General features: G+C 38.8%; 1 protein-coding gene across 3 annotated transcripts in view; it reads right to left on the bottom strand.

The window, feature by feature from the left end:
* Window positions 1-467: 467 nt before the first annotated feature.
* Window positions 468-17019, bottom strand: part of LOC133652573 (serine/threonine-protein kinase ULK1-like) — a 34029-nt gene continuing 17477 nt past the window's right edge. For 2 of the 3 annotated variants that reach the window (XM_062051466.1, XM_062051468.1), the window contains 18 exons: window positions 16143-16225; window positions 15793-15843; window positions 15620-15708; window positions 15365-15524; window positions 15215-15275; window positions 12754-12846; window positions 10897-11013; window positions 10649-10785; window positions 10428-10528; window positions 7826-7917; window positions 7595-7710; window positions 7336-7461; window positions 6945-7099; window positions 5549-5724; window positions 5328-5446; window positions 1611-1768; window positions 1387-1522; window positions 468-1298 (listed from right to left, as the gene is read on the bottom strand). In XM_062051466.1, coding sequence (XP_061907450.1) covers window positions 1255-1298; window positions 1387-1522; window positions 1611-1768; window positions 5328-5446; window positions 5549-5724; window positions 6945-7099; window positions 7336-7461; window positions 7595-7710; window positions 7826-7917; window positions 10428-10528; window positions 10649-10785; window positions 10897-11013; window positions 12754-12846; window positions 15215-15275; window positions 15365-15524; window positions 15620-15708; window positions 15793-15843; window positions 16143-16225 — 2014 coding nt within the window. In that variant the 3' untranslated portion in view covers window positions 468-1254. The remainder of the gene's footprint in view (window positions 1299-1386; window positions 1523-1610; window positions 1769-5327; window positions 5447-5548; window positions 5725-6944; window positions 7100-7335; window positions 7462-7594; window positions 7711-7825; window positions 7918-10427; window positions 10529-10648; window positions 10786-10896; window positions 11014-12753; window positions 12847-15214; window positions 15276-15364; window positions 15525-15619; window positions 15709-15792; window positions 15844-16142; window positions 16226-17019) is intronic. The other variant, XM_062051467.1, reaches the window with a different exon arrangement.

The raw sequence follows: 17019 nt of genomic DNA, 5'->3' as shown, positions 1-17019 counted from the left end.
AAATCAACATTTAATAAAAAAAAACACAGAGGACAACAAAGGACAGAGGACCACACAACTCACGTAGTGTTCAAAGCCAAAGAATAAAAGTGGGTCATGATCGTGTTTTTAGACTGTTCTAGATTGCTTTTTTTCCCTGTACCGTAATTTTGTTTTAGTAGCCTTTTAAGACTATTACGTTAGTTAAACAGTTTACCATGAATTGATTAACGTGGACCCCGACTTAAACAAGTTGAAAAACTTAATCGGATGTTACCATTTAGTGGTCAATTGTACGGAATAGGTACCGTACTGTGCAATCTACTAATAAAAGTTTCCATCAATCAATCAATCAATCAAAAAGAGTACAATTTAAAGCACACAAATAAAAAAAGTGGGCAGCTGAGATAGGCTCCAGCACCCCCCGCCACCCCGAGAGGGACAAGCGGTAGAAAATGGATGGATGGATGGATGGACAAAAAGAAAAGTGGTTTCAATAATAAATATTTATTTTCATTACAATGTGATCAACCCGCTCCAACAACATGCCTTAGGTAACACTGGCCATCACAAACATGTAGAAAATGCAAATTGATGGCTTGAAGAAAAATGCTACCCACAAATGATATATCAAAGTTTATAGCCCGCACACGCACACAAAGCATAGAACAGTAAGGTCAAAAGAAAGCAATGTACACAGTACACACACGCATACATAAAAAACATGTGTCGTGCAATAAATATAATAAATTACATCAGTTGGGTCATTATAAAAGATACATGTCATTAAAACTGTCCTAAATAAATTCATACATAAAAATACAAGGCACTAATATGGCTACATAATCGCAATAATTGGTCATATTCAGCATCTTTTGATGTCGGTTGACATTAGTGTAATAACTCTTGTTTCAAGTATCAACTATGTTTTGAACTATTATATCTGCAAAACACAAACACAATGAACTTTCGTAACAAAAACAGGCGCAGATCAAAACATCCGTCTAGTCAAATAAAAACTCTCACTTCATAATCAAGCCCATGGAAGTCCAGTCTTCCTTGTGCATGTCAGGATTTCTGACCGTGCGCTGGATGGACTATGTTCTCGAAAGAGGCGCTCCAATGGTTATTCCCTTGAGAAATATAAAAGTGCTGGTGTATATCGATAGTCTTGGAGCATATACCTTCTATTCTTACAGTATATCATTGCAAGGAAGTGGATGAGGAATGAGGAACATTTTCTTTAGGAGGCAGTAGTATGGCTCTTTGGCACTGTCAGGTTTGCAGGACAGAGAGATGTCGCTCAATACACTGCTTGTCTGGAAAAGCAAAGACAGACAATGTCACATTCATATTGTGATGGAAGAGACACGGTTTTAAAGAATGTTATTTTCAGTTCCAACATACATTTTTCTATATTGTCAATGTCCTTTTGTTCTGTCATGAATCGAGACAGACCCTCCATCAGCAGGAGAGCTTTATGGTAGCGCTGTACTACTTCCGTACCACGGTGGAACATCTCATCTAAAGCCGCAGACTGTACCTGGATGCAATTACAAAAACACACAACAAGGTTAAGACAAAGATGCAATGTGAGTAGTTAATCATTGGAGAGCGACAGGGGAGCCCACCATCTGCACGGAGTGGCAATAGATGAGCTTCTCTGCTGTGAGTCCATTAAAGCGATCCATAAGCTTCTGCTTGTCCAAAAGGAAACTCTGCAGCCGATCGCTGAGGGAGCGACAGCATGTAACACAGCTCTTGTACAACTCGTTCAGCTTCTTAATCACTGCACAAATGAGACAGAACACAAATCTATCAGTACCGTTATAAGCAATATTCTCACCTGACTACAAAGAAATATGTCTATTAAATTCTTCTTTATAAGAACTTTATTTTCTGAGATGTTTACAATTCACACTGCAAAAACTGAATTCTAAGTAAGATTAAATATCTCAAATAAGGGTGATATTTGCTTCTTTTCTGTCTGATAAGATAATTCTTCTCACTAAGCAGATTTTATGTTAGTGTTTTACTTGTTTTAAGGGTTTTGGTCCTAAATGATCTCAGTAAGATATTACAGCTTGTTGCTGAGATTTGATGACCTATATTGAGTAAAACATGCTTGAAACTAAAATATCAACTGTTGCAAAGCTGTGTCATCAACACTCACAAGTATAAAACTACTTTTTAAAAGTAATCATTTCTTATTGCAAGCATGAAAAAAAAATCATGACTGACACAATTGTGTCTCATAATTAAAACAGATGACAGCCAAATGGACTTTGCTGTTTTATTTTCAATGAAACAATAGAAAACACGTACTCATATAGTAGTACAGTTGTTATTAGTGAGAATATACTTATTTTCAGGTATTTTTGGGTTCATTGAGGTTAGCTAATTTTACTTGTTTTGGAAAGTCTTGACAAGCCACATTTTCTTGTTCTATTGGCAGATAATTTTGCTTAGTTCAAATAAAATACCCCTTATTTTTGCTTTTTTTCCCCTTGTTTTTGAACACTGACTTTTTGCAGTGCAGTGGTACCTTGGTTTCCGTTACTTCTCTGTTGAAAACCGCAAACAATGTATAAATCCAATGAATCCATGCCAAGAAACTAAAAATGTTTTTCGTTCCACTTTATTTCAAAACAACAAATGTGACACGAACACCAATGGTTACCTTATGTTACCATTAGTGGTTTAAAAGGACACATTTGTTTGACAATTTTTCAATATTTTTCACCTCACATAGTTTATGCAAAAACATTTTTTACCGGCCTGAATAAAATTATTGGTGTTTACGGCGGTCTTGTTACCAGGACGCACATGGAGTGCGTACACATACAATAACAGTCCAAGAGAAGCAACAATTAATTTACAGTCACGTTGTTGTTGTTGTTATGAAAGCTGTTATTGAATGTATATTTTAACGACAGTTATCTAAGTTGCTATTATTAGCACCTAAAGCTAATGCGCGGGAATTTGTTACGTACATACAGTACGTAATTACGTCACTACGCTGTAAGAGGGCAGGATATGTGTAAAATACATTGGAACATTGGCAACATCTAGGCATCTGTGTAACAGTCGCAAGCAGTCCATTTAAGCTATGTAGAGCAGTGTTTTTCAACCACTGTGCCGCGGCACACTAGTGTGCTGTGAGATACAGTCTGGTGTGCCGTGGGAAATTATCTAATTTCACCTATTTGGGTTAAAAATATTTTTTGCAAACCAGTAATTATAGTCTGCAAATGATGTGTTGTTGTTGAGTGTCGGTGCTGTCTAGAGCTCGGCAGAGTAACCGTGTAATACTCTTCCATATCAGTAGGTGGCAGCCGGTAGCTAATTGCTTTGTAGATGTCGGAAACAGCGGGAGGCAGAGTGCAGGTAAAAAGGTGTCTAATGCTTTAACCAAAAATAAACAAAAGGTGAGTGCCCCTAAGAAAAGGCATTGAAGCTTAGGGTAGGCTATGCAGAACGAAACTAAAACTGAACTGGCTACAAAGTCAACAAAAACAGAATGCTGGACGACAGCAAAGACTTACTGTGGAGCAAAGACGACTTCACTAAGTACATCCGAACATGACATGACAATCAAGAAGGATAAAAACAACTGAAATATTCTTGATTGCTAAAACAAAGTATATGCGGGAAATATCGCTTAAAGGAGGACATGAAACTGCTACAGGAAAATACTAACAAAAGAGAGAAAGCCACCAAAATAGGACCGCATGACAAGAACTAAAACAGCAAAAAACTCCAAATAAGTCACGGCGTGATGTGACAGGTCGTGACAGTACACCTACTTTGAGACAAGCGCTATATATGTTGGTTATGGTTTAAAGCAGACCTGGGCATTCTGCGGCCCGCGGGCCGCATCCAGCCCTTTGTGTGTCCCTGTCCGGCCCGCGTGAGGCCAATTATAAATTACAAAATAAATTTTAAAAAGTATCTATGTCGAGTGTGCAATACAACGGTGCTGCTTTTGTTTTGAAAATCGTTATTTGTATTACTTCCGTGTGGACGTGTGCGTGATTGTGAGTGAATGTGAACAGCTGCAATCATTAATTACAAAATAAAGTTGAAAAAACATCTATGTCGTGCGCGCAATACAACTGTGCTGCTTTTATTTTGAAAATTATTATTTATGGGCGTGTGTCAGTGTGTAACCTGCGAGTGAAGGTGCACATGCAGCGACAAGTGATGCACGGTTTACACCCGAGACGCTAAAAAGAGAAAAGTTGATGAAGAATGGCGTGTTTTCAACAAGACATGGACTGCCATGCAACGTTCCCTCGAAGGTGCGTGCCTGCGCAATTGCGCACTGCTCAAGCGTCTGCTGCGCGCAGCAAATATATGCCGCGCACCAAATCAAATCCCATCTGAATTCTAAACAAAATAAACATATTTATTCTATGTAATTTTGCAATGCAACTTTGAGTGACAGTGACAACAAGCGGCCCTAACGGTGTTCGTCAACACCGTTCAATTGAACACCGTTCAATTATTGTAACGTCTATCGAGATGCTTCGAGGCCAGGAATTATATCGATCACTTTATTGAGCAAAACTGTTTATATTCGGCCATAACCACACCAAAAACATAAGTAAAACACTTCTATCTCGAAAAACTAGTCATTTTCTGCCGTACAAACCAGGCCAAAACCAACTTGTCATCTGTCACCAACACGCATAGCACTAAACCACTGGTGCGTTTATGGCCACACAAAAAGTCGGACAACTCAAACATCACACAAAGTTACACTATGACTCCTCAGTCATACGTGTGCTTATTTTACTGTCATTTATTATTAATGTTAATTTATTTATATTAGTCATGGAATGCTGTTACATACACTATGTTGAAGTATTACTATTATTATTAATTATTATTATTATTTATCTTACGGTATATATCAAAAATAATATTGAGCAAAATTTAATTGAAATATTGTCGATGTGGCCCTCCAGCAGTGCTCGGGTTGCTCATGCGGCCCCCGGTAAAAATTAATTGCCCACCCCTGGTTTAAAGTCATATCCAACAATTGCGACAACAAATTTTTACTGTCAACTGAGTTTGGTTTTTTAATGATTTCTGCTGGTGGTGTGCCTCTGGATTTTTTAATCGCAAAAAATGTGCCTTGGCTCAAAAAAGGTTGAAAAACACTGACGTAGAGAATTATTTTGCAGCCATACAAAGAAAAAAAGCTGAGACGGTCACCAACGTGTGTTTAATCGTACTAAAACTGATAAAATGTAAGAAAACGGGGACATATTTTCGCCTAAAACCAAATCACACTAAAACTGGGCCGTACAAAAACTGAGGTACCACTGTATCAGTAGTCTCACCTTGCTTGACTGCAGATGAAGGGAGCAGTCGGCATTGCTGGATATTTTCTTTTGAATTGTGCAGGGCTGCAGACAAACACTCTACCGCCTTCATGTACAACACTAATTGTTCTGCGTAGCTGCAAAAAAATAAAAATAATGTAAACCACAAGGAATTCCCAAAGATTTGTCACACGTCTGGAGCATCCTGAGCAGTAAATGTTAAAAATCCTAGTACTGACCTCCATTCTCGATTTAAGAGGCTAATCTGATCCGTTAGCAAACTGTGTTCTAAAAAAGAAACTTCAGGGCAGCTGACGGGATCCAGCACCGGGTCTTTCGAAGAAGCCAACTCCATGATGCAGTGTACAAAAGCCAATGTGAACTGAAGTTCACTCAGAGCATCTGTATGGGCCTGCTGTGGAAAAATACAACACTGAAGCAATGTCTACACAAAAGTTTTATTACGTCATGTTGGTATTAGAGATGTCCGATATTATCGGCCGATAAATGCTTTAAAATGTAATATCTGAAATAATCTGTATCAGTTTCAACCTCCTGATATTCCCGAAAATCTCCCGGGGCAACCATTGTCCCGATTTCCACCCAGACAACACTATTGGGGGCGTGTCTTAAAGGCACTGCCTTTGGCGTCCTCTACAACCTGTCGTCACGTCCGCTTTTCCTCCATACAAACAGCGTGCCGGCCCAGTCACATAATATATGCGGCTTTTCCATCACACATAAGTGAATGCAAGGCATACTTGATCAACAGCCATACAGGTCACACTAAGGGTGTCCGTATAAACAACTTTAACACTGTTACAAATATGCACCACACTGTGAACCCACACCAAACAAGAATGACAAACACATTTCGGGAGAACATCCGCAACGTAACACAACATAAACACAACAGAACAAATACCCAGAACCCCTTGCAGCACTAACTCTTCCGGGACACTACAATATACACCCCCCGCTACCACCAAACCCTGCCCCCCACACCTCAACCCCGCCGCCCACCGCCCCATCTCCCGAATTCGGCGGTCTCAAGGCTGGCAAGTATGCTCTAGTATACTCTGGACTGAAGCTGTGTGCCTTCATTGTTTTTGTAGCTGTTGTTTGGAGGCATGTTTAAAAAAAATTAAAAACAATGCACTTTGTGAAAGTAAAAGCATAGTATTTCCCATAGTTGGGTATCAGGATTATCTCAGGGAGAGCATGTCCCAAATTCCAAGCTGCTGTTTTGAGGCATGTTAAAAAAAATAATGCACTTTGTGACTTCAATAATAAATATGGCAGTGCCATGTTGGCATTTTTTTCCATAACTGGAGTTGAAGTTGCTCTCTTATTTTGGAAAACCTTGTTTTTGATTGACTGATTGAAACTTGTATTAGTAGATTGCACAGTACAGTACATATTCCGTACAATTGACCACTAAATGGTAACACCCAAATAAGTTTTTCAAAATTCAAAATTAGGCATAATGTGTTAATTCCACGACTGTATATATCGGTATCGGTTGATATCGGAATCGGTAATTAAGATTTGGACAATATCGGAATATCGGCAAAAAAGCCATTATCGGACATCTCTAGTTGGTATGGAAGTCTACGTAGCAGGTTTTTTTTTTACCTCCATTAGTGTGTCTTCCGGGAGCTCGGGAGGATAAAAGACCAGACTACTCTGTAGAGTAGCATCCATGGATTCAGTGTCACTGTTTCGACGACTTCTTTGAAGGCCAGGGTGAGCATTGAGTAGCCAGGCGGCGCTAAAACCGTTGGGGGAGCCTGCATTAAAAAAAAAAAAATTGAATCTTACAGAGAAAAAACAGCTTAGTTGGAAAATGTAGAGTTGTAGTTGCAAATATATAAAGTTTGATTTAATTACATAAATACTAAATCAAATGAGATTTGATTGACTGTGCAAAATTAAAAATAATGTCAAAATTTGATCCCAACCCCCATCATCTAGGACATTAACACCAGCACTATCTTCTGTAAGCCAAAACATTTAGCTAAACTACCTGTTAACATCCTTTGTAGCACAATATCAGGAGGAGTGGTTCCACTGGCCGGGGAACCAATGCTGAAAACAGGAGTTAGTGGGCGTTCTGATGAAGGAAGTCTGGTCGGACAGCCAGTAGGTGGAGCTAGAAGTTTGTAAGAAATAGGGTGGAGGTGACACGCTAGCTCTACTAAAGTCACACTGTACAGTTTAGATAATGGTTGTCTGTGCATACAGCGATCAAATACATATTTTTTTATTGTAATGAAAGCTAGTACCTGCAATGTCCATGCTTTTTTCACAGCAGAGGCTTTCATTACTTCTCCGTTCAAGAAGTTGAGCACCGAATGCAGCTTTAAGCAGCATGTCTGACAGTCGGCCAATGCTCTGTGATCTGACCATTCAAAACACAGCAAGAGAGGCAAGCGAGGTGAACATTTCATTTCATCATTTCTCAAATGGCATTTTTGTTATCTGTCCTTACTACTGGCACTACAATTTGTTCTGACCTTTTAAATGGCCCCTTTTTGTTGGTGGGTTTCCTGCCGTAGTTGGAGTGGGAGGCAGGTGTCAGGCTAGGACTATGTAGAAATGAATTGTCCTGCAAAAATTGCAAGTAATGAAAACAACAGACATTAGAAGTATATACACCACATTATCATTGTGGGCCTTTAAGCGATTTATTTCTGTTTTGGTAGGCAATTTAAATGATCATTACATATGTTATTACTATAATCAGAGCATTTCATTTCCTCCAAGGCAGGGGTCGGCAACCCGCGGCTCCGGAGCCGCATGCGGCTCTTTGACCACTCTGATGCGGCTCAGCTGCATACTTGCCGACCCTTGCGATTTTCCCAGGAGACTTACGGATCTCAGTGCCTCTCTTAGAAATCTCCCAGGGCAAATATTTTCCAATTTTCACCCTAACTACTAAATTAAGGGCGTGCCGTGATGGCACTGCATTTATTAACCTGTACAAACAGTATGCCAGTCCAGCCACATGTTGTATGAAGCTTTTACTTGCACACATAGTAGACAGCAAGGCATAGTTGGTCAACAGCCACACAGCTTACACTGACGGTGCTCGTATAAAACAACTTTAACACTGTTACGTTACAAATATGCGCCACACTGTGAACCCACACCAAAAAAGAATGACAAACACATTTCTGGAGAACATCCGCACCGTAACACAACATAAACACAACAGAACCAATACCCAGAATCCCATGCAGCACTAACTCTCCTGGTCTACACTATACACCCCCGCTACCACCAAACCCCCCCACACATCAACCCCCTCCCCACCCCCCTCTGTGCGTCGGTTGAGGTGGGCGGGGTTTGGTGGTAGCGGGGGTGTATAATGTAGACCGGAAGAGTTAGGGCTGCATGGAATTCTGGGTATTCGTTCTGTTGTGTTTATAATAATAATAATAATAATACCTGGGATTTATATAGCGCTTTTCTAAGTACCCAAAGTCGCTTTACATGTTAAAAACCCATCATTCATTGACACCTGGTGGTGGTAAACTACTTTCGTAGCCACAGCTGCCTTATGTTGTGTTACGGTCCAGAAATGTGTTTGTCATTCTTTTTTGGTGTGGGTTCACAGTGTGGCGCATATTTGTAACGTAACAGTGTTAAAGTTGTTTTATACGTACCGTCAGTGTAAGCTGTGTGGCTGTTGAGCCAAGTATGCCTTGCTGTCACTTTTGTGTGCAAGCAGAAGTTGCATTCAATATGTGGCCGAGCAGGTACGCTGTTTGAGCAGGCTATAGAGGGCGCTAAAGGCAGTGCCAACACGCCCTAAATTCCGGGTGTCTCCCGGAAAAATTGGGATGGTTGGCAAGTATGACACTGTTAAGTGCCATTCATGTAAAACTAACATTAAATTGTCATATTAAGGTGCAGATCGGGGTGTGTGTCTGAGACCCCTGGTTTAAACAGCACAAAGCAAAAAAAGCTTTGTATGCAGTGTTATTTCATTATAAATTTCAAAAGAGTTTTGTGGCTCCCATTGTTTTCTTTAATTTGTGAAACTCGTCAAAATGGCTCTTAAGTGATAAAGGTTGCCGACCCCTGCTCCAAGGGAATAATACTAGGGGTGTAACGGTACGTGTATTTGTATTGAACCGTTTCGGTACGGGGTTCCGGCTCGGTTCGGAGGTGTACCGAACGAGTTTCCACACGGACATATTAAGTAGCGTGACGCACGTTGTGTAAACAATGTACACCGAGGCACAACACACGGCATGCTAGCAGCTAACAGGCTACGATAGACTGACCATACGTCCTCTTTTCACCGGACATGTCCTCTTTTGCGGAGCTGTCAGGGCGGAGTTTCTTAAATGCCTCAAATGTCCGGCATTTTGAGTTAGGGTTGCGTGTATTTTCAATGTACGTTCAGGGTTAAGAACAAAACAAATTGTGCGCGCAGCAGCATTGGTGAGGGAGGGGCAGAGACAGAGAGAGCGAGAGAGTTATGATAAACGCGCATGCGTCGCCAGGCTCTGCTTTTTATCCATAGATTTATCAGATTCCATTTTTTATTATCTATAGCAGGGGTGTCAAAAGTGTGCCCCGGAGGCCATTTGCGGCCCACAGCTAATGTTTTAAAAGGCCCACGGCACATTCAAAAAATACTATTAAAATAAACAAAAACATAACAAAAGTGAAATAAAAAAGCTTAAAGGTTAAATGTAATTTAGAAAAAGTTGCAATGTTGATTAATAAAACAAAGCTGTTTTTTTTTTCTTTCAAACTGTCATTGCTCATAACATAATATTGAATCAAAATCAATGTTATTATGAATTATTGACCTATCCAAGGTTCCGATTACTTCACATCAAATATTCCACTAAGAAAAATATTTTTGGTGGAAGATTTTGCAAATTTGGTAAATAAATAACCCCAAAATGTATTTTTTGTTGTTTTCTTACTGTACCGAAAATTAACCGAACCGTGACCTCTAAACCGAGGTACGTACCGAACCGAAATTTTTGTGTACCGTTACACCCCTAAATAATACATGATGCAATTACATCCTTTTTTTTTTTTGGGGCGAGGTGGGGATTTTTTCTTTGTGTAACGCAGTTATTGTGAGAGTCTGACCTTTTGACACACACTGTCCCTCTCGTCCGGTGACCCTGTGCGCCATCCAGTTCTCGTGCTTAGAGGTAGAGTCTGCTCTACTGCCTTTGGAATAGTTCCAACTGTAAAGTAGAATATTACAGGAATGAACAGATTGCATATGGGCACTTTTGTTTAAACAATAATTGAAATGTCACTAACAGAGAATGAAAACAGCATGTCAAAAGTATGACGATGCCTACCAAGTGGGGAGTGCTGCTGTGCCTGGGCTCCTCTACTAGTTGGCCTTGAGAAGTAGGGGGCAGGACATGAATCAGGAGATGCATATTCTCCACGCGGTGAGGAACTTGTACTGCAGCCAGCATAGCACAGCCGGATCCTGGAGAAAATGTGGAACCGTCAGACAGAGAAAAAAACTGGTAGTAGTAGTAAAGAGGCACTGCAATATGAGCAGCTTTTATTTAAATGACATTTGAGCGCTTCTACAAACCCAGTGGAGCCATTTGATCCTGAAGGTTGAACGTTCTGCTCCATGCGCTGGTAGTTTTGGATCTGCGTTGGCACGGGAATAGGCTCTGAATGGCTGCCATCACACAGAGCAGACTTGCTATAAGGATAAAGAGCAAGACAGAAATGCACATGATGAGAAGGTTTCTTAATACTGACGCGTTGTGAATAGATTTTGGTTGGTTGAAGTTTATCTTGAACATGTATACAGTTTCAATGTGATACATCTCATATGTTGGTGTTAAAATAAGACTTCTAAAATAAGGATATGCTGAAGCGTCATGTCGTGTAATAAAACTGACTTCTTCTAAAACAGACCTGGGCAAATTAAGGCCCGGGGGCCGCATGCGGCCCGTTGAGCTTTTCAATCTGGCCCGCCGGACATTCCCAAATAATTGTTTTAGATGTTTAAGATGGAAAGTGTAGCTGCCATTACGATGTGCAGTGATGTTTTCTAATGACCGTAAGTCTTCAACTATACTAAGTCTTTCAATGCTTGGAATCTGCATGATATACTAGTTACTATGGTCATCTAATTAGTTATTATAGTCATCTAATTAGTTACTTTGGTCACTATGAGATATCTCAGATTGTAGGTGTTTTTTTTTTTTTACCCTTCGCGTTCATATTTCACTATGTTTGTTGCATTTTGGTTGTGTTTCGCTTGATTGTAAAATATGTTGTCAATATTCAGTGTTTTATCCTTCATAGTTAATATTGTAAATCCCACATTCTTTATATTCATGTACATTCTGGGTGTCTCATTCAGTAAAAAAATTTCAAATTCTATTCCGTTTTTTAAGGGGGTCTGTCATAATGTTTTTAGCTTTCAATCATTATTGTGAGGTTTTGTATTAGTGTTCCTAAAAATAGATATACCAGCCCCCAGACACACTTTTTTATCTAAATCTGGCCCCCCGAGTCAAATAATTGCCCAGGCCTGTTCTAGAATGTCCATTCCACTTATTAAACAGGTATTTTTTTATTGTATGCATACACATTAAAAAAACTGACTTATTTCAGCTTCTGCAATGTGAATTTGTTTCCTTGTTGGTGGAAACATGCCCCCCCTTCCACCGCCTTCTTCTACTGTGAATTAAATGTTGGTAATGCTGCACAATAAACCCTCACAGCGTACAATCGTACTTTGTGAAAGCCCACGATTGATGGAAGTGTAAACATGCAAGGGGTCTTGTTTCCAGTCGCATAGTCTCCATGCGTTGATCTGATTCTTAAACAGTCAAACACAATCTAATTGAAGTGTTTACATGTACTTTTTTTATTTTATTTTTTTAAAGTGGGTTTTAACTGAATTTATACAATAAATTACTTTTTATAGTGCATGCAAAGTGTTTCGGGCAAGTTCCTTAAATAATGTAATATATTTAATCTTACATGCTACAGGTAATTTGAAAGCAATTAGTAAACCATTGTAATGTTCCACTACTTCTGCATTACTTTGGCCAAAATAACATTTCACATGTTGGTATTAAAATGTAAGAAATCGATGCCAACAATGCCGAAATAACATAACGCAAATTATGTTTATCTTAAGAGGGCTATCTTACAGTTTTTTTTATTCACAACATCAAACATGACCTACTTGGTTCATTTGAGCCAGTGGGTATAAATAAAAATCTAATGCTTTGCCATGGCCTACTTGTGCAGTCTAACTAGTGTCCCTGAGACTGTAACAGGTACTGTATAATATTATGTTAATACTAATACCTTACATGACTGTGTTAGCCTGTCGTACACTAATAATTACTGCAATAGTGTTAGACCACTGCTCAAAACACTTTTCAACTTCAAAATGCAGACTAGACTGGCTTGTTCTTACCCAGAAAGCTTGGAACAACCATGCAGCACAGGAGAGGAAGGAGGTGTTTTGCCAACAGCGCCGATAACTCTCTCAGTAACCAGTGAGCTTCTGCTGAGGGAATAGGAAACAACATTTTCTAAGCATATTTTGTTCTTTAAATGATTATTATTTCAAGCATGTGTATTCTTTTTAGCAAAAACTAAATAATGATATCCACTGATAAAAGAATGTGGCTTACTGGATGGGGGAGAAAGAAAGTGTGTGAGCTGTAGCGGTTTTTGGCATGTACATTATGTATGAGCGTAAAGCGCAGCATTGATGCATTATGCACTCCTGCCAAAAAAAATAATGTTTGTGTCTTACTAATCAGTGGCGGCATATCATTGAACTACGTGGGGAATCAAAGTTCCCTTATGTTGTGTGGACACCCCTGCGTCTGCGCTGACTGTGTGTGGGGGTAGAGAGTGCTGTGATGGATCATAAATAAACATGGCAAAGAGAAGCCAAAAGGCATCAGATGCCTGATTTTACAAGAAAGTAAGAGGAGTATGGAGGTTAATTTGTGTTTTTTTTTACCAAAGCTTTTTTTGACACTGAATTTATGTAACCAATTTGTTTGTGCGTGAATTTTGTAAACTGAATTTACTTTGCAAGACTGCAAATGTGACACCTCATTAGGTGATTAGGAAACACCATCCATTGTGCCAGTCTTCATCGGAAGTGAGTTTTGAACGAATATTTCTGCACTGAATTTCTCTGCAATTAATGTTTTTGCACTGAATTTTTATAAACATAATTTTAAAACACTGTATGTTTAAACACGCATTTTGCTCACACATTTTAATCTAATGAAATTGAATTCAAGTGTCCAATTTTTAGAATGCAAGTGCCATCTAGAAAAAAGGAAAGAAGGCAAAAACAATGTCATCAACATTGTTTTTGTTTTCATTAATATTAACGCACGCCCCATTTTTCATAATTTTCGGTGACAAACTAGTCCGTTTGCCCGATGAAGCCAGTGCCCAAACAAAGAATAACACAACGTTTGGGCTTTTGTTATTAGAGTATGTCTGGAAAATAAGCTACCACTGGGCCAAAGAAAGTTGCAAGATATAGATATAGATATAGATTAGATATAGAAGGTGAGAACAGTGTTTCCCATAAACTGCCAAGATACCTGTGGCGGTGGGGGCGTGGCTATGGGCGTGGTCACCATGACATCATTGAGTAATTTGCATAATTTACTACAATGATTTGATTTTCTCTAAAAAGGCTCAAAAAATGTATACTTACTAATTAATAATAACAGTTTTGTTTTAAACGTCCATCCATCCATCCATCTATCCATTTTACAATATAATTACAACACTTTATGTACATATTTATATACAGATTTGAACAATAAGTTATTCACTGAAATATATTTATTAATTGTGGTTCTTACAAAAAATATATTTTATAAAATATAAAAGCTAAAATGTCTCAAAGCTCTGCCCCTTTAATTAGTGCATACTAAATAATTTAACTTTAGCCTACTACTACAACCATATTATTTACCAGCAACATAAAGTGAAACATAGGCAGAGGTGTCCTGCCACAGTCAGTAACAAATAAACAGAAAACAGTAGTGGTGGTAGATAGACACAGAGCTTCATCAAACATCTGATCCACTGAACAAAGAGCTCCAAAAATCTTGAACTTTAGACTGACATCAGTTTTACTCCCTACACTTAACCATGTGTTTCCTACTGCCTGCAGACTTTGCACCCCTTGTTATATACACATGTTGTGTTTCTAATATAAATACATTTAATAAAGTCAAATACAAATAGGGCAACAAGAGAAGTATCCTACACTTCTCTTTTGTAAAGTAAATCTGAACAGCCGATATGGGCATCTACATCAACTATATGATTTGCCTAAGAAGCTGGAGAGGACAAAAAACAAAAAAAACAAAAAAAATTATATTTTTTTTAAATTTTTTTTTTAAATTTAATTTAATTTTTTTTTTTTTTTAATTTTTTTTATTTGTGGCGGACGTAATTCTTTCGTGGCGGGCCGCCACAAATAAATGAATGTGTGGGAAACCCTGGAGAAACATTGCTGAATTCAACAAAGAACTCAGTAAAGTATGAAGGTGGCGCCCGCATTCATTATTTATCTTTTCTGCATGTAAAACTAATTATTTTCAATGAAATATGTTTTGTGTTAACATTTTTAGGTGTCTGGAATGTGTTAATCGGATTTACATTATTTCCTATGGAAACCAATGCTTTGGCTTTCGCACATATATAATATCGTTGGACCCTTTGGAACGGGCAACTCACAAAAACCGAGACACCACTGTACACATTTGTACTAATCAAGGCTGCGTCCCTTATAAAAGTTTGGTACTCTCTGCAGTTGAGTAAATAACGCCACTACATAAGGCAACAGGGTTTGTAAAACAATAATAAGCAATTTTAAAAGCCCAACTCACCCACTGTACAGCAGGCAAGTCTCAATGGGTGACCCGACTTCTTCCTCACATGTATACTCACCTGCAAGGCAGTGAAACAGTAAAAATAATGTGACCTACTGTACAATTATCAGTTCCTGACAGCATTATGAGGTGAGAGCAGGCTCTTACAGGGAGACTCAGGATGTACCATGACATATTCTTCTGTGTAAGATGAACACTTCCTGCTGTCTTGATTGGATACTTCTTTCAAACGGAAGCCAGCAGTGTTCTGCACAGGAGAGTTTGTCAACTTGGTCTGAAGGTGATGACGCCTCTCTCCATTGGAAAGCTAAGAAATTATTTATGACAATTGAAATAATTTGCATTGCTTTAGGGACATTTTTGAAAGTAGATCCTTGTCTGGAAAGAGAGATGTGCACTCACTTGAGGGGAGGCTGAATGGGATGTGGAAGAGCTGCTAGAGGAGCTGGCCGAAGCAGAACTGGGATAGAAGCACATTGGAGCTGGAGAGCCTGTCCAAAAACAAGTATATGTATGCCTTGGGATGGTGAATATCAATTTAGACTGTATTAAATCTAACAAGGTAAAGTACATACACTTCCTTGAGGCTGAGCTTGTCTCCAAGAAAGAATGATGGAAGAACTCATCTGAAAATGCAAAGATATGAGGTGTCCATATAAGATTACAATTGTGGCATATGTGAAATTGCCAACAGATGGCCAATTGCAAGAGATTTTGGTATTCGGTTATTATAAACGTGAGTGGTTGATGACAGAAATAATAATATTGCTGACCCAAATATTTTTTTACAGCGAATTAAAAGCTTTAAAGAAAGAAACTGGAGCAAAGCTGTGGACAAAAATGGTATGATGAGACAAAAGCAGCAAAGCGGTGTCATGTAATGATGAGAAAATGTCACTGTTTGAAAAAAAAAAAGGAAATTTACCAAAGCTGAGCCGGTCCTTGTGGTTTCTCTGAAGAAGTCCCAACAGCAGCTGCCTTAGGTTACTAGAAGTTTCTTTGGGGATGCTTGGGAAATTGCAAATATTGATATACATTAGAAACAAAAATACTAACTGTGTATCTTGTACAAAACCAAACAAAACTTAAATAGACAAATGAAAGAAAGCATGAATTGAATCAGACTGTGAAACAGACATAACAACAATTATCTTGTTTTTTCAGAAATTAATGTGAGCAATCGTAAGAACCTGTCAAATGCTTTCTGCCTTTTTTTTTTTTTGCTGCAGCGTGTTCACAGCGTGTGTTAACGTGATGTTTTATTGAAGAACACAATTATTAGGCCACATCTGTTCAAACACAAAGTGAGCCGTAAAATATACAAATGCTTATCCAGACTCACAACTTTGGAAAAAAACAACTGGGCACTAAAATACCAGTAAGTAACTCTAGTCAGCGCAGGCTGTGTTTATATCTCAGTGGAACTTTGTGGGTCACATGGAAAATGGTAGCAGCGCAGACGACTGGCTGGCACCTAAGAGCAAGTTATATTTAGAACCCCTCCCAAAGAAAACAAAACCATGCCCACTCACGCACAAATGTGGCTTAATCACAAAAGTAGATAAGGGAGGCCAAAAGTCTAACAAAATGTTTTCTGTCCGCCATGCCAAAAAACAGATAGTTTCAGTTTAACAAGAGCAGGGTTCTCCAAACTATCGCTAGATTGCTCATCATTCTCTAATAACATCTCCATTTTTTTAAAAAGATTTCTGTTTAACATTTAACACTGAGTGGATACCGTATATTTCGGAGTATAAGTCGCTCCGGAGTATAAGTCGCACCGGCCGAGAATGCAAAAGAAA

The sequence above is a fragment of the Entelurus aequoreus genome, linkage group LG06, assembly GCF_033978785.1.
Source record: "Entelurus aequoreus isolate RoL-2023_Sb linkage group LG06, RoL_Eaeq_v1.1, whole genome shotgun sequence".
In the NCBI taxonomy this organism is placed as follows: domain Eukaryota; kingdom Metazoa; phylum Chordata; class Actinopteri; order Syngnathiformes; family Syngnathidae; genus Entelurus; species Entelurus aequoreus.
This window is presented reverse-complemented; position numbering and strand designations above follow the sequence as displayed.